The sequence below is a fragment of the Myotis lucifugus genome, unplaced genomic scaffold (genome assembly GCF_000147115.1).
Source record: "Myotis lucifugus unplaced genomic scaffold, Myoluc2.0 scaffold_536, whole genome shotgun sequence".
Classification (NCBI taxonomy): domain Eukaryota; kingdom Metazoa; phylum Chordata; class Mammalia; order Chiroptera; family Vespertilionidae; genus Myotis; species Myotis lucifugus.
Genome location: NW_005871584.1, coordinates 336,881 through 361,335, shown reverse-complemented (window position 1 = coordinate 361,335; position 24,455 = coordinate 336,881). Strand labels below are relative to the sequence as shown.

At 42.3% G+C, this 24,455-nt stretch overlaps 1 protein-coding gene across 6 annotated transcripts in view; it reads right to left on the bottom strand.

Annotated features, from left to right (window-relative positions):
- CLASP1 (cytoplasmic linker associated protein 1) overlaps window positions 1–24,455 on the bottom strand; it is a 266,904-nt gene that overhangs the window by 57,993 nt on the left and 184,456 nt on the right. For all 6 annotated transcript variants that reach the window (XM_023745324.1, XM_023745323.1, XM_014446407.2 and 3 more), the window contains 5 exons: window positions 21,296–21,359; window positions 13,486–13,488; window positions 13,000–13,163; window positions 10,583–10,661; window positions 9,199–9,342 (listed from right to left, as the gene is read on the bottom strand). In XM_023745324.1, the coding sequence (XP_023601092.1) occupies window positions 9,199–9,342; window positions 10,583–10,661; window positions 13,000–13,163; window positions 13,486–13,488; window positions 21,296–21,359 (454 nt within the window). The remainder of the gene's footprint in view (window positions 1–9,198; window positions 9,343–10,582; window positions 10,662–12,999; window positions 13,164–13,485; window positions 13,489–21,295; window positions 21,360–24,455) is intronic.

Genomic DNA, 24,455 nt, shown 5'->3' with positions numbered 1-24,455 from the left:
CCATAGCAGCCGCACGAGGCTCGAGCTCCTCCAGCAAGCTCTGGTGCTGGGGTGGCAGCCGGCACTCTTAGCCTAAACACAATGCCTAAGGAATTGGTTACATAGGTTTGATTTTTACTAAGAAAGAACATTTTACTAAGTACTAACTGGCATTTCTTACAAATTTCTAAGAGTCAAAAGAAAGGAAAGAACATTATGAAAATCTCCTAAGACTGTAACTTTTAGGATTGCAGTAATTATTGTGAATATTTTCCCCATGACATATAATATTACCCCTCACCCCCAAAAAAAATCTGCTGAGAAATTCTTTGGAAATAAGCATCATAAAATATTTCAATACTTTTACAATGTGAAAATTTTTGGTACAGTAAAGACAAAATTGATGTTTATGCCTGGAGAAAGAAAAAAAAATCCAAAGACCCAAATGTATTGAACCAAAAATAAAAATTAATTATGAATGTTAAAACATCAGTAGGATGTTCTTTACAGAATAATCAAAAATTACTTTTCAATATGTCAAACATATCTATAATGATTCACTACACATAGCATTTGGCAAAAGTATCTTACTTTTTCTCTTGACCTGCAAACACAGGCGTTAGTAACCTTTCCATTCCAATTAAATCACAACAGGCCAGTTGCTTTCATGACAGGACCAAAATGTTATTATAATTGTACTAAAATATACAGTTCTCTATTTCATTACTGTATCATTCTTAATAAATCATTATCTGGAAGAATCCATTTCACCACCTATTTAATATAGTAGTAACATGATTTCAATGTTTACATAAGAGCAAATTCAAAAAAAACACATGCAAAGCAACCTGTGCATTTTAAAACACATTGGATTAGATGTTAGGAAAAGTGCATGCAGAAAAAACTGCACTTCAAAGAGAAAGGAAGAAGCAGACTTAATTTAGCAGGGGAGGAAATCAATGCTGACCAAAATCTAATAAGAAAGTTTAGGCAACTACTTTTTTGTTGACTGAAAATGACATTTGAAAATTATAAAATGAAAATAGTACAAGCTTCCCAGACATCATAGCCAATGCCACAAACTTACTTGAGGTTTTACATGAAGTAAATTACAAAATGAGTGGGATCTTTCAGGACCATGAAGGCTGCAAGATGATGGGCCTAGAAAGTGTGCTGATTCATGGCTACTTAACATTAGTAACTTTCCGTCATGTGGGGGGTGGGGGGGGTGGGGGGGGGAGTGCAGTAGATTTAACTTTGACCCACCAATGAACTTTCTCTCAATAATAAAAAGTTGAATTTCTTTAAGAAATCAAATAAAAAGACAGGGAATTTTGAAAACATAACTCGATGGACAGATGGTATATGTGTGTGATTTACATATATAAGTAAATACAATTTATTTTTACATTTTCCAAAATATAAAATGCATATGATTTTATACAGTTCACAAAAGTTATGCCTTAGGTTAAAGCTTTTTTCAAAATAAAATATTTTTCTAATGAGATTCAAGCTCCAGAAATGGATAAAAAGTGAAATTTAAATATATTATTTTAAAAATATTTTAAATCATAGTTTCAAAAGGAATCAAAGTATATGGTCCTAAGATATTTTATCTACAACCCTCTGTGTCAGTGAGAAGTTAGAATAGTAGAGTCTAAGAAGAAAACTCAGCTGTATTTGTCATTACCATCAATATCCTCTCACTAAAGAAATAATTCTAAATATGGGGAGAGACGCATTGGAAAAAGCCTGGGCATGGCTCCCGTTCGTAACGAATCAAGAGGAGCAGGCTCTCGTCCCACCTCTGAACTTGTGCCTCCCGCAAAAGGCACTAAGTAGCCACACAAACCTCCAGAGAGCCGCTGGCTTCTTCTAATGAACAGCTAGGACAATTTATTTTAACGATTAAGTAACAACTGTAAGAAGAAATGATTCCCATTCACGCCCCTACACAGACTCTGGGGGGTGAGGGTGAAGGGTTCTTCCAATGTCACGGCTGCTGAGTGAGAGCCCCCCGGTTATCTGCTGTGCACCTCACAGCAGAAAATAACCCTCTGGACGGGGTCACGGAGCTCCGGCAAATGCTTCAGGGGAAACTTAAAATTGGGGAGGAAGAGGAGTTTGCTGTTTAAGCAACTATTACTATGCCCTTCAGATTGTCATTACAATCACTTTAGAAAATCACAAAGAGAAGGTACTGGAAAACTGTCAGGCATTTCTCACTTGGAAGCTGTCCCTTACTGGTCCCTGAACACAGGGTAGCACTGGACGTGGCTCTTTCTTTGGAAAGGGAGTTAATCATAAAACATACCAAACACAAACATTTCCGCAGCTTCACACACACTCACATAGAATGATATTAATTTTAGATTTCTTCAAAATCTCCTGTCTCCACAAGGGTAATCAGTATTAATATTCTAAAGTGCAAACAGCAAAATATCTTTTCAAATCTTTTAAATCTACCTGTTTACAATTTTCTTCCAAGTTTCCTTCTCCGCGCCCAGAGCAGGTTGAAGCTGACCTAGTGGGGAAATCCTCACCTACGCGACTACGCTGCAGCGGGGACTACGACAGGAAAGGCAGGGGATTCGTCAGAGAAGCAGAAGTGCTTAAATAAAGCATGGCTACCGGGAGCTGGAAAAGCATTCGGCTCCTTTTAGAAAATGTCCTACACGTAGGATCCAAAAGCTAAGATTAAGGAGAACAGTAACAGTAGCAACTCCCAGTTTTAAACCTCGATCGTTTGCTAGGCCCTTGACAATCGAGATCCTTCCTGGAAGGAGCAGCCTTCTTGCCCTAGTGCGGAAACAGGTCAGAGGTCAAAGGGAGACCGGAAAGGGCAGTCACAGCTAAGCTGAATCAATGGTGAAATCCTTAGCTTTCAGTAGGCCACACTGCCAATCTATAATTTAACATTTTTTCAATTTTTGAAATTTCAACTTTTAAAGGCTATTTATATGCTTTTCCTGCTCCAGGAACAGCCTCTTTTCTTTGCCATCTTCATTTCCCACATTTCTCACAACATTTGGGGGCTAATCTGTTATTTCCTCTGACAAAGCAGATGCTATATGTTAGAGAATCACATATGATAAAGCAAAGGGATTCTGAATCCAAAAATATAAACATGTTGTTCAAATTCTACTGTCATTACCACCCTCCCTTTAACTGATGAGAAATCTTCCTAATGCCAGAAAAAAAATTGGTTTTCAATTTGTTCCACTAACAGCAACAACAAAACCAAAACAATCCTCAAGCAGTAGCAGCAAGAGCTACAACAGCAAATGAAGCACCTTCAGCTCTTTCTATCCTCCCAATAATGTCTAAAACAAGTGTTATTATTCTCATTTTACAAATAAGTAAAAGGGATTCAGAGGTTAAATTACTTGCTCATGTCACTAAAGAGTGACAGAGGCAGCCCTGGCCTGGGGGCTCAGTGGATACAGTGTCAGCCTGTGCACTGAAAGGTTACAGGTTGGAGTCCCGGTCAAGGGTATGTACCTGGGTTGCAGGTCTGATCCCTGGCCCCGGTCGGGGCATGTGCAGGAGGCAGCCAATCAATGTGTCTCTCTCACATCAATGTTTTTCTTTCTCTCTCTCTCTTTTTTAAAAATATATTTTTATTGATTTCAGAGAGGAAAGGAGAGGGAGAAAGAGATAGATAGAAACATCAATGATGAGAGAGAATCATTGATCGGCTGCCTCCTGCACACCCCTACTGAGGATCAAGCCCGCAACCTGGGCATGTGCCCTTGAATGGAATCGAACCCGGGACCCTTCAGTCCGCAGGCTGACGCTCTATCCACTGAGCCAAACCGGCCAGGGCTCTTTCTTCCTCTCTTGTTCCCTCTCCCCTTCCTTCTCTTCAACTCTCTCTAAAAAAATCAATGGAAAAATAAAAATATCCTTGGGTGAGGATTAACAAGAAAATAACCTGTTATATCTTTTATAGCTTTAAAATGATAATGACAATTTTAGATCTTAGAGCAGAGTAATAAATAATCACAATTTCTAACTATTTTTTATTTAGCTACTACATTCATGTAGACCAGTGGTTCTCAACCTTCCTAATGCTGAGGCCCTTTTATACAGTTCCTCATGTTGTGGTGACCCCCAATTTCATTGTTACAAATTGAACATAATTAAAGCATAGTGATTAATCACAAAAACAATATGTAATTATATATGTGTTTTCCGATGGTCTTAGGTGACTCCTGTGAAAGGGTCGTTCAACCCCAAAGGGGTCGCGACCCACAGGTTGAGAACCACTGCTGTAGACAGTCTTTCAAATACATCTCCAATGCTGGGTAAGGCAGCTGCATCACCTACAACAGTATCTATATTATATAATGTAGAATGATGGTACATGAAAACACAGCATTCGTATAAAGCGACTCTGGGAAGACTTACCCTGCAGTGCCCTGATGTGTGGGCAAGTAGTTTGGGGCAGAGGACACCTATTTGAATCGGTTGCAGCGCTTACTCATTGGTGCTGGGCACGCACAATGGAAAGCCTTCACAGGTGGCTCCCAGAAAGCGAAGGTGCATCTGCTAAGTTGAACCTTATCACGACTGGCAGTTAGTTTACAAAGCTCCCTACTTAACCAGGTAACGATGAAAGATTCCTGCCAACCCACTTGGTAGGCAAAACACTGAGAAGGCCCGCGGCTCCTGTCTCTGCTGCACAAGCCTGCACAGTCCCTGCAGAGAAGGGCGCTCATGACTAAGACGGAGCTGCAGAGGGCAGAAGGGACTGCAGATGTAACCGAACCCAGCTGGGGTCACCCTGAGGACCACTGGGGTGTGCCGAGCTGCTTCCCTCTGGCTGTTTTAAAGATTCTCTGTCTTCACCTTTCAGTGGTTTTACTGTGATGTGTCCAGGTGCACGCTCCTCTGAAATCCTACTTGGAGTTTCCTGAGCTGCTTAGCTGTATAGATTGTTTCAACAAATTTGGGACATTATTTCTTCAAATACTCTCCTGCTGGCTTTAAAGAAGGCTGTTGCCATGTTGTGGAGACAATCAGGTGACAGGAGATGGCAAATAGCCTCTACGACAGTGGTTCTCAACCTTCTGGCCCTTTAAATACAGTTCCTCATGTTGTGACCCAACCATAAAATTATTTTCGTTGCTACTTCATAACTGTAATGTTGCTACTGTTATGAATCGTAATGTAAATATCTGATATGCAGGATGGCCTTAGGTGACCCCTGTGAAAGGGCCGTTCGACGCCAAAGGGGTCGTGACCCACAGGTTGAGAACCACTGCTCTATGAGCTGAGAACGCCCCCTGTTGACAGTCAGCAAGAATGCAGGCCCATCAGCCCTATGCCTGGGAGGAACTGGATCTGGCCAATCACCAGGAAGCTGGAAGGGGAGTGTGGCCTAGAAGAGGTGGAAGACCCAGACCACACCTGACTTCAGCCTGGTAAGGACTCGAGCAGAGGACCAGAGGACACACGCCGCAAAACTACAAGATAATAAATGTGTGTAGTTTCGAGCTGTTAAGTTCGTGGTAGTTATGTAAGAGAAAACTAATAAAGAAGTCAAAGAGGGGAACTTCCAAAACATGATTTTGAAAATAATAGCTTCAAAATGTTACTTGAATTCAGCTAATTTCTCTAGGGGTGTTTAGCATTCATTAATTCATTCACAGTAGTTATTAAATGCCTACTTTTGTTCCTGTAGGTATTGTGCTGGGTGCTGAGCACACAAGGTGAGTGAGAGCAGGTAGGCGGGGAAGGCACAGGGGCGGGGGGGGCGGACACAGCAGGACCTGGCCTCGTCTTGAAGATACAGATGCCGGCTAGTCAAGATTGGGTACCAGGTCAGGACGACATCTGCAACCTGAATGTCTTGAGGTTCAGACCCAGGGTAAAAATCTAAAATAACGGGTCTCAATTCTGTATATTAAAAATCAGCCAAGAATGGAGGGAATCCCAATTAGACACAAAACAATGTTCCTGCTCTACACCATACCAATTACCCAGGTAGAATCCAGGTATTCAGGTTGATTTTAACTGTAACCAGGATTAGAACGTTAATGTAATTAAGGATTAGAACCTTAATGTAAAGCTTTTCAAACTCTTCTGAACATCAAAATTTTTGTCCCAGAACCTGGTTTGAACCCGGTCTGAAGGTGAGGTATTTTGTCCTCCCGATGGGGAGGGGAGTGAGGGCAGCACCAGCAGCAGATGCCAGCGAGATGAGGCTTTGAGAAAAGCACTGCATGACCCAAAATAACTGAAATGAAGTGCTGAAGATCTAACAGTAAATGAACTCTGTGATTACTGGCAATAAATTTAATATCCTGACCATATTTGACTTAAGCTAGTATTAAAATAAGTTGAATGTTTTGCAGCACCTGGCCAGATAAACCAAGGAAAAACTTCCTGTAATGTCCTGATTAGAAAAGTTAGGATGATAAATCCTAGTTCACATTTTCAATGTGCATGTCCAGAGAAAATGGAGAGTATGTTCAGAGGTAGTTGCTTCCATTCAGGCCCTTATTATGGTAATGGGAAGTCTAAAGTATGTTTCAGGAGGGAATACTTCAATAACTCAATTACAAAAGCACACACTCACATAGAAGCACATATACTTACATGCTATTACTGAAGATAGAAGGCTGTACTTAAGGGTTTTGTATTTACTGGCTGATCTGTGATTTTGAAAACAACAACAGAAATATTGGTTTTTGAGCCCTATCCTGTTTGGCTCAGTGGATAGAGCTGTCAGCCTGCGGTCTGAAGGGTCCCAGGTTCGATTCTGGTCAAGGGCACTTGCCCGGGTTACGGGCTCAATCCCCAGTAGGGGGCTTGCAGGAGGCAACTAATCAATGATTCTCTCTGATCACTGATGTTTCTATCTCTCTCTCCTTCTCCCTTCCTCTCTGAAATAAATAAAAATGTATTTAAAAAAAAAGAAATATCAATTTTTTACTTACAAATCCACCAAATCATTTAACCACCTCCCATTGTACCTCTTTAATCCAAAGCTGGCTTAATGCTTAAAATAAAGGTTGCCAGTGAAATGCTCTTTTGGATACATGTTGAGAAATTTTACAAAAGGATCATCAATCAAAAATAGTAATATCAGAAAAACAATTTTAAGTAAGTGCTTTAATAAGACCTGCCTTTGTTGCTTTGACCTTGGACAACTTAGTTTATTATTATACAATGAATTGGAGAAGTACACGAACTGTGACCCTTCCAAAGAAACCTTTCAGAGAATTCTCCGATTCTTCTTCAAACCCGCAACCTGTGTATGTGCCCTGACTGGGATTTGAACCCGCAACACTTTGGTTCACAGGATGACGCTCCAACCAACCGAGCCATACCAGCCAGGGCTCCTTGAGCTCCTTTAGAGAAGGAGCTGAGTGCTCGTTTGCATTTGAAAATATATTAAGTATTCCTTGGAATCATCCTTTCCTTTATCCCTGCCGGGACCCAAGTGGTCCACATTATCAACTCTGCCCAAGGCCAAAAAATGGCTGGTAGGGGTGGCTGTGGAAGGAGGATGATACAGAAGAAAAAAAATGCCATCTTCGTAATTATACACAAATAACCACAATCAAGTACTTTTAGTCTGAAAGCAGAAGTCTGGCTTTTAGAAGTACTACATATATTTAAAGGCTAGTTAGTTTATATATAGAGTAAAATAACAATAGCCACATGTGGGATTTAAGCTTAGAAGACCATGACACTGACAGGAAGAGAACAGTAGAAACAACACACACACAGGAATGCCTGATATTTACTTTGGCGTATGATGGGTCAGGAATTGGTTGAATGCTCTACATATATTAATTAATCTTCATAATAGTCCTGAGGCAGAATACTGCCTAGTAATAGAAATAATAGTATACTATGTTTTCTACTTAACATGTCATTTCAGAAGAAAGTAGCACATGTTTCTCTTTGGGGGCTTAAAATACAACAACAAAACACCACCTTGGTATCAGGGTGTCTCAAATATACGAATTCTCCCTCCCTACCTCACTCCCCAAATCAAAGAGAGTGTGTTCCAAATGTGGCACAGAACAGGAAGGTTTGTGCTCTTTTTAAATTCAAGAATTCATTATATCTTAGTAAACTTTCACCCGCATTTTCCTATTAAGCTCCGTATGGCCAGGTGGCCTTAGACCAGGGGTGGGCAACCCCTGGCACGTGTGCCAAAACTGGCAAGCCAGTAACTTTTGCTGGCATGCGAAACTCTCTCTTATAATCTTCCATTTACAATTTTTTTCTTAATATCGACTTTTTTATTTTTCAGATAAATTCAGTGTAGGTGCATCTTAGATAAATAATTTTACATAACAAGTTATCTTAAAGACCATAGACATGGATTGACGAGAGAGGGGAAGAGCAATTTCTATGCCTCTGCCTTAACTCTCCCTGCCTTCCTAGATCCAACCAGTGTTTTGGTTTCACCCCATACGCTTGTGAATCTTTGTTCTCAGTGATGAATTTTGTTAAGTCTCATAATAGGAGTAGCCTGACGGATGAAAGTAGTAGCTCGTGCATATCTCTGAAGGTCACGAAATATAAACCTGATGTAAAATCTCTGTCATCAGTGATGCAGCAGCAAAAGTCCCACTGATAACATCAAACGGAGTCATAAAGTTTTCTGTCAGACTATCAGTGTACATGTATACATTAAAAATAAATGTATTTTTCATCATCATATACTGTGTTTTTGTCGCTCGAATGAATTTTATTATTTCTTCAAGGTTCTTCACATATGTACACCTTAAGAGATATCAAGTAGGCGTAACATGTTCTCAAAAAATTAGGGTTGGCACGCAGAAGAATTTTGAGTCAGAGATTTTGCTGGTTTTGGCACGCACTCACAAAAAGGTTGCCCACCCCTGCCTTAGACCTAAGTCTATCTTCAAAGTACATGACATAAAACTAACTTAAGGGAAATCAATTCCTTGTAAGAGACACTAACCTGCTTTCACATTAAAAAGATAAATAAGACGCCTAAGACAACCATGAGCCCCTCATACAAAATGTGGGATCTTTAACATTCACAAACTGGAGCGAGGGAGAGCTGAGAGAGGAGAGAAGGGGCAGGAGACAACTCTCAGCTTTCCCAGAGGCGTGCCAGTGTCTGCCTGTCTGGCGGGGGGGCGGGGGGTCTGCAGTCTCAGGATAAGGCCCTTTCTCTGACGGTAGCACAGCCTGTCGTAAGGCTGCGCTGCAGCGCCTTGGACGTACCTTTCTCACGTCGGAACTCTTTGGTTCTGTTGTCCAGGTTATAATTCTAGAAACAGCAAGCCTGGTCTCACTAGAGTTTATAAAGTCAATTGGATCCATCTGTCTGGCGAGAGACTCAATGTACTTCAGGATTGCAACTTTGACCTGAAAGATCCAATCATTACGAACATTAAGTACACTTTGTGAGTCTTCGAGTAGAATTCTTAACTGGTCATCAGAGAAAAGTAAACCCTACTGAAGCGACACCACCTTTCTGCTGGGTTTGTGGTTCCACATGGAGCCAGCATCCATCAGGACAGGAGGTGTGGGATGACTGAGAGTGAGTGTGGCACAGGAGTGCATGCAGCCTAATGCTCCTCGGTTCCAGAGCCGGCAGGGAAGACGTGCCCTGCTCCTCGCCTCGCTGCAGGACACGCAAAGGGCGGAGCCCTTGTGGGGAGGCCGAGGGATTTTGAGCTCTGCCAGGGACTGGGATGGCAAGTACAAGGCTGCAGCTAGTTTTGCTTTTTAGACAGCCTAGGCCAGTGATGGCGAACCTTTTGAGCTCGGCGTGTCAGCATTTTGAAAAACCCTAACTTAGCTCTGGTGTCGTGTCACATATAGAAATTTTTTGATATTTGCAACCATAGTAAAACAAAGATTTATATTTTTGATATTTATTTTATATATTTAAATGCCATTTAACAAAGAAAAATCAACCAAAAAAATGAGTTCGCATGTCACCTCTGACACGTGTGTCATAGGTTTGCCATCACTGGTCTAGGCCATGTGTTGCAAGGCAGCATGTTCAGTAACCAAGCTGATACTCCGCCCTAACCTCTCCACTGATGTCCCAATTGGTTCTGACCTCAGGAGAAAAGGGCTGCTATTGACAGGGCCTGTCCTAAACCCCAATGATCAAAGAACAGGTGATGTACATGACTTAACTCACATGAACACATATCTTGCCTCCAATTTAGTCTTGTTATTACAGGTATGATTTTACAACAACATGTAACAAGTTAATCATCATATGATAGAATGTAAATATTTTTTAAAATTCCAATAAGATACATGTATCTCAACAAATCAGAATTTTCTAGTTTAAATATTGTGACAGAGTAATAATACCCAAATGTTGGCAGGGATGTGGAACAACTAGAACTCTCATAAAATTGCTGGTAGGGATATAATACAACCATCTGAACAGTTTAAAATAAAGTTAAACATATGCCTACCCAATAAATCAGCAATTTCTCTATTGAGTACTGAACCAGAAGAAATGAAAGCAAGTCCACAAAGAGGTGGACAAGAATGCCCCCAGCAGGCGTATGCGGAACCGGCAAATAGAAGGGAACCAATGCCACATCTAGCGGCTGAATTGTAAGGACAAATCATTACCAACCTTGAGGTTAGGAGTCTGAGTTTGATCCACAATAAATCTCATCAAAATGTTAAATTGTTGATCAAATGGAAAGGAGTCCCTGGGTAAAAAGAAAAAAGTGCTTGTTCTTTAAGAAAAATTTGTAACAAAAAATAATGTAAAACCATATAAAAACAAAAAATAAACTGTTATAGATTAACATATGCAAACGCAAGCCTGTTCACATTTTTTAAACAGTACTTTTCATTTTATATTAAATACTAAAGTAATACGCATTACAGAAAACATTTTTAAAAAGGAAGTCTTGTTAAACATCTCAAAACACATACTAAACTTACTTTGAGTATGCTAGTTTAAAAATAAATATGAAGCAATAAGGAAAAGATTCATACTTGCCTTCTAGGGGTCTGCTCAACTTCTCTCCAGCTTTCTAAATAATGCTTCTCAGAAAATACTGCCTATTTCCAAATCTTAGTTTTACTCCCTGATTAGGCAGCTTATAGCTGACCTCGCTTAAGCTAACTGCACTGTCCTCCTTCTGGTGAGGGCTTATAATTGCTACTTGGCATAATCACGAGAACAGCGCCTGTGGGGCACTCAGCAAAAACCCCCACATGCAACTACCGAACATATATAGAAACCAGGGCCCCTGCAGGCCCCTCCTGCTCCATTTCTTACTTGGTGCCAATCCCTTTCCTTTAGTCATCTCACACCTTTAGTCCAACTGAGCGACACTGAGGGCTCTCGCCTAGTGAAAAGTCAGTGCTCTATCCCCCTTAAAATGCTGCCATTACTAGTCTCAGTGTAAAACTGCATAATGGAGCCCATGTGGACTAACAGGAAAGATACTGCAATGCAAACATCTATTACAATTGAGGCTGAGCAATTGCACCGCTGTCCTGGGACTCTCTTAGAGACTTTTCTCAATCTACAGTAATAGTAGTAAAAAAAAAAAAAGGGATGCAGGTTCAAAACCATGAAAATCACAGGACAGATGTGACATTTAAATGAAATAATACAAGAAAAATGTAAAGTGCATGGCACATACTAGGTACTCGTGTTGGTAGCATTATAATTATCAATAAGAAGTAAACTTGACCCAACAGCACATCCTTTTCTACCATATCTATCTGCATCCAGGAAGCTGTGAGACCACTTCTGGGAGCAAAGTACACGTCAGAACACATGATTTAAGTGACTCACATGGCTGTAAATTAAAGAAACAAGGTCAACAAACCACACACAAAATGTCTCTCCTTTCTTCGGTAGCAAATAACTGATGTGTTTAACCGGGAAATGTGCCCTGTTAGCACAGCCGAAGGACAGGAAGCTGAGGCAGATTTGCAATCAGGTCTATTACCCGAGGAAGAGCTCTCAGCCAACACTGAGCCCCTGGATACGCACTGATCCCAGATAACCTTAAGCAGCTATACAACTCAGCTGCTGAGACAGGAATGATAAACATGCTTTAGAGACCGAGACCAAATATAAGGAGAACAGGATTCTTAAAGGAAAGAGACATCCAAAAAAGTTAACAGAAGGGAATAATTGTTTTTCTTAATCACCAAAGGATGGGAATATGATCGTAATATTCCTGCCATCCCCTAAAAATCTGAAACAAATCTTGTCATTCATAAATTTCCTTAAATTTAGCAAGTGACCTATAGGCCAAGTCGGGCTCACAATGTTTTATTTGGCTTTCACAATACCTAGTATGTGCCATACACTTTACATTTTTCTTGTAGCATTTCATTTAAATTTCACATCTATCCTGTAATTTTTGTAGTTTTGAACCTGCATCCCTTTTCTTTTTCATAAAAAAAAAATAATTCTTGAATACGTTGCATTAATCCACATTTCTGACCTTCCTTGAAAAGTCTGGAACCACTGGGCCCAGGTTCCAACACGGCCACCACTGATCACACTTCTCCACATTATCCATAATCCTCCCCTCTTACCTACTTCACTCACTTTTATCATCTGGATCAGCCTAGCACTTGTAGTCAATGCTTTATCAATCCATTGCTAAACTGATGTATAGGGATGTTCCCTAATTCTGGCCTATATGTGGAATCTTAAAAAAGAACAAGCCAAACCCATAGAAACAGAGAGTCGAATGGTGGTTGTCAGTGGTTAGGAGGAGGAGGAAATGAGATGTTGGTCAAAGGGTACAAACTTTCAGTTATAACATGAGCAAGTTCTGGGATCTAACATATAGTGTGGTAATTATAGTTAACAATACTGTATTATACATCTGGAAGGTCCTAAAGACAATAGAGCTGAGATGTTCTCACCAACACCACAACAAAAAGATGATAATTATGTGATAATATATACATGAAACAAAATCATCACACTGTACACTTTAAACTTACACAATGTTCTATGCAACTACATCTCACAAGCCGGGGGAAATGGTCTACTTCCAAAACACTTACCTTGTGACATCTAGAGCTTTCTGAACTTTCGCTTGCACAGATCCAAGTAAATCTGCCCCCATTTTCTTAAGTAATTGTGTGAGAAGAACAAAAAGCCAGTCTTGCAAATCATCCTTATGAATTATTATAAAATCAACAAGAGTCTCCAAAAACATACTGAAAACCTAGACACAAATGAAAACAGAACATTTCACATATTTAATTCAAAATTCCCTCCAAAGTCCCCAAACCATTAAAAATGCCTATACTGGCTTGGCCCAATCTCTTACAAGGTAGGTTAAAACTGTTAACAACTGATCATACCACAGAAGACACATGTATTAAAGAAAATTAGGGAAAAAGAATTGGAACTTACTCTCTGATGTGATTTCCACCGCAAACCAGGCCATGCAACAAAACAAATGCCTTTGTTAGTCCAGAGTGAATTAATACAATTTTCATGCAGTTTACTCAACGACCTGAAATGGCTACAAGTTGAGACCACACTCTCTCCTCCCTCAATATGCCTTTAAAATCCATACACAGAGAGAAATAACTTTACTGAAAAGTATTAGTTTGTTTGTTGATTTATTTATCTTTAATGATTAGATTAATCTAGAGCAGCGGTTCTCAACCTGTGGGTCTCGACCCCTTTGGGGCTTGAACGACCCTTTCACAGGGGTCACCTAAGACCATTGGAAAACACATATATTTGTGATTAATCACTATGCTTTAATTATATTCAATTTGTAACAATGAAATTGGGGGTCACCACAACATGAGGAACTATATTAAAGGGTCCCGGCATTAGGAAGGATGAGAACCACTGATCTAGAGTCATCTTTCTTTCTTTCTTTCTTTTTGGTTAAGCCTCACCCAAGGATATGTTTTTCATTGATCCCTAGAGAGAGTGTAAGGGAGGGGCAGAGACAGAGAGAAACATCGATGTGAGAGACACACATCAATTGGTTGCTTCCCGCACATGCCCCAACTGGGGCCAGAGATCAAGCCTGCAATTGAGGTATGTGCCCTTGAACAGAATTGAACCCGTGACCTTTAAGTCTGCTGGCTGATGCTTTAACCACAGAGCCATTCTGGCCAGGGTGGCGTTTTTCTTTCTTAAAATAAAAACACACATTTAAATCATCATAATTCTATACTATTATTTTTCATTTTCTATCATTAAAAAAATACTATGATAGGAAGACTTTCCATCAAGAAGAAAAAGTAGGTGTAGATACTGACTGTGCTTGCCTCCTCCATGGCCACATCAAAACTACAACTAAATTATAGAACAACCATCACCGAAAACCATCTGAAGACTAGCTGATCAGAAGTCCTATAATGAAGGCTATAAAGAAAAGCCAGTGAGACTGGTAGGAGGGGTGGAGACCCAGAACAGGCTTGTCCAACATCCCTGAGTGAAGGTTAAGAATTGGGAGGGAGCTTTCCATGCTACCCAGGGAGGGCTCCATACGGTGTTGTTCTCGGTTTCCACGTAACTTAAAGGGAAACTTCTCACAATGACCGGAGCCCTTGATGTCCTACAAATGAAGGAGGAGGATGTCCTCAAGTTCCTTGCAGCAGGAACCCACTCAGGTGACACCACCTTGACTTCCAAATGGAACAGTCCATCTACAAAAGGAACAGTGATGGCATCTACATCATCAATCTGAAGAGAACCTGGGAGAAGCTTCTGCTGGCAGCTTGTGCCATTGTTGCCATCGAAAACCCAGCTGACGTCCGTGTCGTGTCGCCCAGGAATACTGGCCAGCGAGCTGTGCTGAAGTTTGCTGCTGCCACTGGAGCCACTCCTACTGCCGGCTGCTTCACGCCTGGAACCTTCACCAACCAGATGCAGGCAGCCTTCCGGAGCCAAGACTTCTGGTGGCTACTGGCCCCAGGGCTGACCCCCAGCCTCTCAGAGGCGTCTTATGTTACCCCGCCCACCATCGCTCTGTGTAACACAGACTCTCCGCTGCGCTATGTGGACATCGCCATCCCTGGCAACAACAGGGGGCTCACTCAGTGGGTCTGATGTGGTGGATGCTGGCCCGAGAAGTACTCCACATGCTCATGGACAGGAATAAGTAACATCATCAAAATGTGTATACTTTCCAAAGCAATCTAAAGATTCAATGCAACCCCTATCAAAATACCAATGAAATTAGAATAGTCCTAAAATTTATATGAAACTGTAAAAGCCCCCAATAGCCAAAGCAATCTTGAGAAAGAACAAAGATGGAGATTTCAAGCTATCTGGTATCAAACTATATTACAAGGCTATAGTAATCAAAATAACGTTATACTGGCATAAAAACACATAAATCAATGAAATAGAAGAGAGAACCCAGAAATAAAGCCATGAATATATGGTCAATTAATATATATGACAGAGGAGGCAAGAATATAGAATGGAGTAAAGACAGTCCCTTCAATAAATGGGTAAACTGGACAGACACATGGAAAAAGATAAAACTAGATCACCAACCTACACCATATACAAGAATAAACTCAAAACCGAATAAAGAATTAAATTTAAGTCCAAAAATCACAAAACTCCTATAAGAAAACATAGGCAGTAAACCCTCTGACATCGTTTCTTAGTCATAGATATATATATATATATATATATATATATATATATATTCGTATATGTCCTCGGGGAAGGGTAACAAAATAAATAAATAAATAAATAAATAAATAAATAAATACATGGGACTTCATCTAATTAAAAAGTTTTTCCACAGGGAAGAAATCATGAACAAAACAAAATGACAACCTACTACATTGGTGAAGATATCGTCAGTGATATGCCAGATAAGGAGTTAATACCCAAAATATATAAGAAACTCACACAACCTAATACCAAAGAAATTAAGAAATGGGCAGAGGACTTGAATAGATATTTTTCCAAAAAGAACATAAAGATGGGCAACAAACGTATGAAAAGATGCTCAATGTAACTAATCAACAGAGAAATGCAAATTAAAATCACAATGAGATATCACTTCACACATGTCAGAATGGCTATCATCAATAAATCAACAAACAAGTTTGGATGAGGATGCAGAGAAAAGAAAACCCTTGTGCACTGTTCTCGAGATTGCAAACTGGTACAGCCACCATGGAAAACACCATGGAGATTCCTCAAAAAATTAAAAACAGAACTACCATATGGCTCAGCAAGTCCGCTTCTGGGTATTCATCCAAAGAAATCCAAAACACTAATTGGAAAAGACACATGCATCCCATGTTCATTGCAGCATTATTTATAAGAGCCAAGATATGGAGGCAAAGTAAGTCTCCATCAACAGACAATAGAAGAGGTAGTACATATATGCAATGGAACATTATTCAGGTGAAGGGATTAAAATGTACAAATTGCAATTATAAAAACAATCATGGAGATTAAAGTACATCATAGGAATCTATGGATAAAAGGATAATATGCTAATTAGACCGGACATCTTCCGGACATCTTTCCGGACAAAGCCATGGTGGCAGGGACCAAGGCAGAGGCAATTAGGGGCGATCAGGTTGGCAGGGGAGAGCAGTTAGGAGCAATCAGGCTGGCCGGGAAGGGCAGTTAGGGGTGATCAGGCCATCAGGGAGGGCAGTTAGGGGCGATCAGCCCAGCTGGTAGAGGGCAGTTAGGGCAATCAGGCTGGCAGGGCAGCAGTTAGGGGGCGATCAGGCCAGCAGGGGAGCAGTTAGGGACATCAGGCCAGCAGACAGAGGCAGTTAGGGGCAATCAGGTAGGCAGGCAGGCAAGCGGTTAGGAGGCAGCGGTCCCGAATTGAGAGAGGGATGTCCGACTGCCAGTTTAGGCCTGATCCCAAGGGGTCCTGGATTGGAGAGGTTGCAGGCCGGGCTGAGGGGATTCCCTCCCCCTGTACAAATTTTGTGCACCGGGCCTCTAGTATAGTCAATAATACTGTAATAACTGTGTAAGGTATTGGGTGGGTACTAGACTTGGGTGATCACTTAGTAAGTTACATAAATGTCTCATCACTATGTTGTATAAGTTAAACTAATGTAATGTTGTATGCCCGTGGTCAGCAAACTGCGGCTCGCCAGCCACATGCAGCTCTTTGGCCCCTTGAGTGTGGCTCTTCCTAAGCCTTAGGAGTACCCTAATTAAGTTAATAACAATGTACCTACCTATATAGTTTAAGTTTAAAAATTTGGCTCTCAAAAGAAATTTCAATCGTTGTACTGTTGATATTTGGCTCTGTTGACTAATGAGTTTGCCGACCACTGTTGTATGCTAAGTATAACTGAAAAATTTTATAAATTTTTAAATAAAGATTACTATGTGACACCTATACAAAAAAAAATAGTTATAGGATGAGGGGGAAAAAACTTGTGTATTTTTTTTCATTCTAGTCATCTATTTTAATGCATACCAAAATTCAGATATTGTCAAGTAATATCTTTATAAAATGACTAGAGGCCCAGTGCACAAAAATTTGTGCACTTGGGGGGGGGTGTCCCTCAGCCCGGCCTGTGCCCATTCACAGTCCAGGACCCCTTGGGGGATGTCCACCTGTCGACTTAGGCCCACTCCCCGGGGGATCAGGCCTAAGCTTGCAGTCAGACATCCTTCTGGCAGCCAGGGAGCCCTCGGGGGATAAAGGCTTAGGACCCCAAGGGATTGGGTCTAAACCATTAGTTGGACATTCTTAGTGCTGCCACGGAGGTGAGAGAGGTTAAAAAATATAAAAATATAAGCTGCCATGAGCCAGCTTCTGGCTGAGTGGCACTCCCCATATGGAAGTACACTGACCACCAGGGGGCAGCTCCTGCATTGAGCATCTGCCCCCTGGTGGCTAGTGCGCATCATAGCAACCAGCCATTCTGCCGTTCAGTCAATGTGCATATTAGCCTTTTATTATTATTATATAGGATGTCCCTATTTCCCCCTTTTTGCCCCCTCTACCCAGCTCTTGCCCCCCACTTCTCTCTGGCCATCACCATACTGTTGTCTGTGTCCATGGGTTGTGCATATATTTTCTTTGGCTAATCCCTTCTTTAAATTCACTTCTTTAAATTTTTATTTTCAGATAAGTGCTTATAACTGCACTATTATATATTTTCTATTATATCATTTAGAATTAAGATATTTTTTAATTGAACCCTTGTAAATTTTAGCACAATTTAATAAATTATGCTAGAAGCAATTAGGAGATTTTTCATGTAATGCAGATACATTTCAATTAATATTTTATTCATTTTTAATTTTTTAATATTTTAATTTGAAATAATCTCATACATGTAAAAAAAACCTATAAAATACTACAGCATATTATATGTACCCTTCACCCAATTTCTTAGGTGTTAATAATTTAAACATAACCATTATACAACTAACAAAATTTGGAATATATTTTTCTTATTATCTCTTTAATGTTACTTAATCCATTTACTTTGTTTTTGTTAATCTTCACCCAAGGATATTTTTCCATTGAATTTTAGAGAGAGTGAAGGGAAAGGGAGAGACACATTGATTGGTTGCCTCCAGCACATGCTCTGATAGGGACTGGGGATCAAGCCAGCAACTGAGGTACATGCCCTTGACTGGAATCGAACCTGGGACCCTCAGTCCACGGGCTAATGCTCTATCCACTGAGAAAAACAGGCTGCAGCTTAATTCATTTACTTTTAATCTATATGTGTCTTTATATTTAAAGCGGGTTTTGTTTTTGATTCACCCTCATAATCTGTCTTTTAATTGATGCATTTATGCCACTGACTTTCAGAGTGCTTACTGATAGAGTTACTACCATATCAGGGGCTCCTGGGGCTTCTGGGGCGGCAAGGTGGGGCCGGATCCTGGAGCTTCTGGGGCAAGGCGGGGGTGGGCCTGCCCTGGATGGCGGTGCTCTGGCGGCTCGAGCTGTCCTGCCCTGCCTGCAGTATGCAAATTAGCCGCCATCTTTACTGGCGGTTAATTTGCATATCGTGCTGATTAGCCAATGGGAGGCATAGCGAAGGTATGGTCAATTACCATGTTTGTCTATTACAGTGGGGCCTTGACTTACGAGTGTCCCGACTAACGAGTTTTTCGAGATACGAGCCATCTCTCGGCCGATTTTTTGCTTTGAGTTGCGAGCTAAAATTCGGGTTACGAGCCAGCTTCAGATACCCCACCGCTAGTTGGCACAGCGAACGTCACAGTGAGCGCCACAACATCAGCCAAGCATCACGTGTCTCACTCGTTCACTTTTTGATTTGACATACGAGTAATTTGAGTTACGAGCTCCATCACAGAACGAATTAAACTCGTAAGTCAAGGCCCCACTGTATTAGATAGGATATTACAAAAGCCATAAAAAGCTTTATAAAAGGTTATGGCTTAAAACCTCACATTATTATCATGCTGCTATATACTTATTATTGCTGTCTAAGGTGCTAAGGTGAGACAGTCACAGTGGACCAATCTCAGAGAGGTAAGTGGCACCTCTTTGGATATGAGCATCGCTCTACGGAGACAACCCAGTGATGATATACCAAATAGTGCAGCAACTATTAACCACCAGGGTGTCAAGTGGCTCAGAAGAAAGTCCATGAGCCCAGCTGTGGGGTTCCTAGCTTAGCTGCAAATAGTAACTAGACTGAGACCTCCAAACTCACTGTACAAGAGCCTTCTGATGGAAACAAATTTCCTTCTTTATCCTCACATTCTGGTTCTGAATCAGCAATCTAGAGGTGACAGGTAACAGAAATTTCGTCAATGTCCCAAACCATCTAATCCTTAATGCTATGAATCCTATAAATCTTATGCTTATGATTTAAATCTTAGTGTTTTTAACATTATTTTAGAGAAGAAATCTTGATAATTATATCTATTTGGCCCTTAAACTCAACCTTCTTGGATCTTATTAATAGTTAATGTTAACCTTGCTGTGAGGGTCAGGGTCCTGACAGGGATTTTAAAGCACACTTCAAGACCGATCGAGAAGTGCTGTCCAGAAAAGGGGGAGAATGCCCGCACTCATTCCCCTAAACTCTGTGAGCATCTCAAAAAACAGGGGTCACATGGTGCTTCGTGCACCCCTTGCCCAGAGTGGGTGCCAGGAATGCTGAATGACGGGACAGAGGTGGCAGCTTAAGGGACAACTCCCATGAAGAGGAAAGGCTCGGAAAAGGGGACATCACAAAACAGCTTCTTTCTGGGCCATCACGGCTTCATGCTTCCAGAAAAACTTAGGACAGACCATTTTCACTAGGAAACTGAAGTATAAGATAGTGAAGTCCGGCATGTAAAGCATTTAAGATTTGCTTATGGTGACTAAGATTTCCTCAATTTCTGTACTTTGGTTTCTGTCCTTTTTCCACCCTTTAGCTTTCCCAATATCATCATCCCCAAACAATGCCAATTATGTAGAACCTGGACTCGGAGTGAGCGGTTCTAAAGGGCCCTCCCGGCACCACTCCTGAGAGGGCCCGGACCCCTCCGTCTGGTGTGCTCCTTGGGCAGGGACCCCTTGTCAGAAAGGCAGGCCTCAGGCTCAGTGCTCTCCTGGGCTCCCGGGAGGGGGAGGCACCAGCTAAGTGGCCACCAGGCAGCAAGTTCTTGGGGCTGGCAAATTCTATTTGTAAAAATAACTTAACCTGGTTCTCTAATAAATCTATTACATAAATGCTTCCACTTTTCCATCTTGTCTTATATAGAAATATTCTACCCGGGATGCAAAAAAATTATTATATACTTGATTATTTTCTTCACTACTGAAATTTTTTTTAAAAGTCACTATATTATATAATACAATGTTACATTCTAGCATCTAGCCCACTGTTAGCTAATAGGAGCCACTCAAAAATATCTGCTGAAAGACAACTGATTCCCTCCATAATAACTCGTACTTGAAATGCACTTTATATATAATTTGAAGTTTCATAGACATTTGAAGCTTCCAAGAATTCCATTTTTAAAAGATGTGACATAAGCTATTGCTGAAATTAGTGTTACATCTGTGAGGTCTTTTTTGCGTGTTTTTTAATCCTCCCCCAAGGATATGTTTAGTGGAAGGGAGAGAGAGGGAGAAAGAAAAAGGTAGGAAAGGGGGAAAGAGAAAACCATGGATGAACCAGCGATAGAACCTGCAACCTAGGTATGTGCCCTGACCTGGAATCAAACCTGCAACCTTTTGGTGTACAGGACAATGCTCCAGCCAGCTGAGCCACAAACCAGGGCTAATCTGTAAGGTCTTAACTTCACTACAGGGAATTATCTCTCATTCTTTAAAAGTATATGACACAGCTCACAGACATGCAGAGAGAAAGGTAAGCAAGGCATGATTCCCAGACTTACCTTGCTATGTGGGTCAGCAAACATTCGTGTGAAGATCTCACACAATCTTTTCAATTCTACTCGACTAAAAAAAAATAAAACGGAAATAAATTCCCTTTATTGAGTCAACACTAAAATTAGTTACAGCTTTGGTTTAAAAATCCTTTTATTTCAGTCAACTACATAAGCTTTATATAATTTTTATTAAAGTTTTTTCACACAAAAAACTTTACATTATTTAACTCATGACGAAATCAAACGGGAATATGAAACGATAATAGTTTTGTTTTTATTTTAAAATGAGGAAACTAAATCTCAGAGTGCCTAAGTTCGCAGGTACGGAAGTGGCAAAGCCATGAGATAAATCCTGTTCATTTCATCCAGGTCTGTTTTCCACCTGCCACAGATGGAGGGCAACGGGATAAACTGGGAAAGCATGTACTCTGGGGTCACACGGACCTGAACCTTAATCTCAGTTCTGCCAGAGAAAGTATGAGTCACACAGGGTAAGAGCTCCCTGGCTGCTGCGAGGATGAGAGGAGATGACACCTCCTTCCTACAACTGTGCCTATGACACAGCAACCGCGTTTCGTTTTAGGGCCCCTCTGCCTTTCTTATCCTTAACTGTACTACCAAGTTCCAATTTTACTTCAAGGCTGATTAGAAGGGACATATTTTTCCCAAATCATGCGTGAGTAATCCCCCCTTATACACACAACACAATCTAGATTAGACCAAAGCTAATCAAAGATTTCTAGAGGCTATTCAATGGATACTTGGTGAACACTAAGATGTAAGAAACTGAGACCAGCAGAATTAACTAGATTCTTGAAGCAACAATCACAACAAATAATCCTCATTTTGATTTTTGATAGATCACTAGAGGTCAGAAGCTACCTGCCTTTCAGAAGGCATATGACAGAAGTTCTCAGGACATCTTCATGAACGGAATAGAATTTGGGAAGTGGGAGGTGGGTGGGGGGTAGCAGGGTAGAGTCAGGCTGACTTGGGAGCCACACCGCATAGGGATTCCTGGGTCAGTGCTCACTTAACTTTGCAGAACCCATCTAGGACCACAAAAGTATCCGGTGTCATAATTTATCTTTAAAAAATTATCTAAAGAATATAATACACTGTCATGGATTCTAAGTTGCCCACTTTTTCACATTTTAACATCTCTGTAATTGTGAGATTCATCTTATAATCAATGACATATTAACGTCAGGTTTAATAAGCAGCATTTCTTCTAAAAGGGATATAAAATAACTAGAGGCCTGGTGCACAAAAATTTGTGCACTCGGGTGGGGGCGGGGTCCCTCAGCCCGGTCTGTGCCCTCTCGCAGTCTAGGACCCCTCGGGGGATGTCCACTTGCCAGCAGGGAGCAGGCCTAAGCTGCAGTTGGACATCCTTAGAGCTGCTGAAGAGGCAGGAAAGGCTCCCGCCAACACCGCTGTGCTGGTAGCTGTCAGCCTGGTTTGTGGCTGAGCAGAGCTCCCCCTGTGGGAGTGCCCTGACCACCAGGGGGCAGCTCCTGCATTGAGCATCTGCCCACTGGTGGTCAGTGTGTGTCATAGTGACCAGTCATTCCCAGTCGTTCTGCTGTTAGGGTCAATTTGCATATTACCCTTTTATTATATAGGATAGAGGCCTGGTGCACAGGTGGGGGCCGGCTGGTTTGCCTGAAGGGTGTCCCGGATCAGGGTGGGGGTCCCACTGGGTGCCTGACCAGCTGGGTGAGGGGGCTGAGGGGCTGTTTTCACGCTGTTTCAGGCTGGCCACACCTCTTTCAGTGTGGGTGTCCCACTTGAGTGCCTGGCCAACCTCGCTGATGAGCTAATGCCTGTTTGCAGCCTGGCCATGCCCCCAAGTGGTGACCCTCATCTCATGGGGGTGTGGCCAGCCTGGGTGAGGGGCTGAGGGCTGTTTTCTGGCTGGCCACACCCCCTTCAGAGTAGGGGTACCTACTGGGGTGCCTGGCCAGCCGGGGTGAGGGCTGAGGGCTGTTTTCAGGTTGGCCATGCCCCCGACAACCCAAATTCCCAGCCTCTCCTTTTTTTCTTTTTCTTTTTTTTCCATGACGGCCTGGAAGCAGGTATCTGGGATTATTTATCTTCTATAATTGAAACTTAGTAGCCTTGAGTGGAGCCCAGGTCGGCCAGGGCAGGCAGGAAGCTTGGCTTCCTCCATCGCTAGGGGCAACCCAAGCCTCCTGCTCGCTCCAGTTCCATGGCCACTGCCATCTTTGTGACAGAGTGATGGTTAATTTGCATACTGCTCTTTTATTAGATAGGACTAGAGGCCCGGTGCACAAAATTTGTGCACTCAGGGGGGGAGGGGGGTCCCCCAGCCCGGCCTGTGCCCTCTCGCAGTCTGGGACCCCTCGGGAGATAACGACCTGCTGGCTTAGGCCTGCTCCTGGGTGGCAGAGGGCACGCCCAATCCCTAGGTGCAGCCCCTGGTCAGGCTCAGAGCAGGGCTGATTGGGGAGTTGGGGCGCCGCCCCCCTGTCATGCACAGAGCAGAGCAGATCGGGAGGTTGCGATGCCACCCTCAGTCACGCTCAGGGTAGGACTGATTGGGGGGTTGGGGCACCGCCCCCTGTCACACTCAAGGCAGGGTCGATGGGGAGGTTGCGGCGCCACCCCCTGTCACGCACAGAGCAGGGCCAATCAGGGGGTGGGGGCGCTGCCCCCTGTCACTCACAGAGCAGGGTCAATCGGGGTGGGGCGCTGCCCTCCTGTCACTCACAGAGCAGGGCCCATCAGGGGGGTTGTGGCTCCTTACCCTGTCACACACAGAGCAGTGTCATTCAGGGGTTTGGAGAGCTCCCCCCTGTCACGCACAGAGCAGGGCCCTATCAGGGATTTGAGGACTCTCCCCTGTCATGCACAGAGCAGGGCAGATCAGGGGTTAGAGGAGCTCCCCCCTGTCACTCACAGAGTAGGGCTGATAGGAGAGTTGGAGCCCCGCCCTCTGTCACACAAAGAGTAGGGAGATAAGAGGGTTGGGGCCCACCACCCTGTCATATTCAGGGCGGGGCCAATCGGGAGGTAATGGCTCTCCCTGTTAACACCAGAGCAGGCCCCGGAGATGGGTGGTTGGGGTCCTACCCTTCTATTACCCCCAGGATAGCTCGATCAGGGGGTTGTGAAGCCACGTTTATACTTTAGGGCAGGGCTT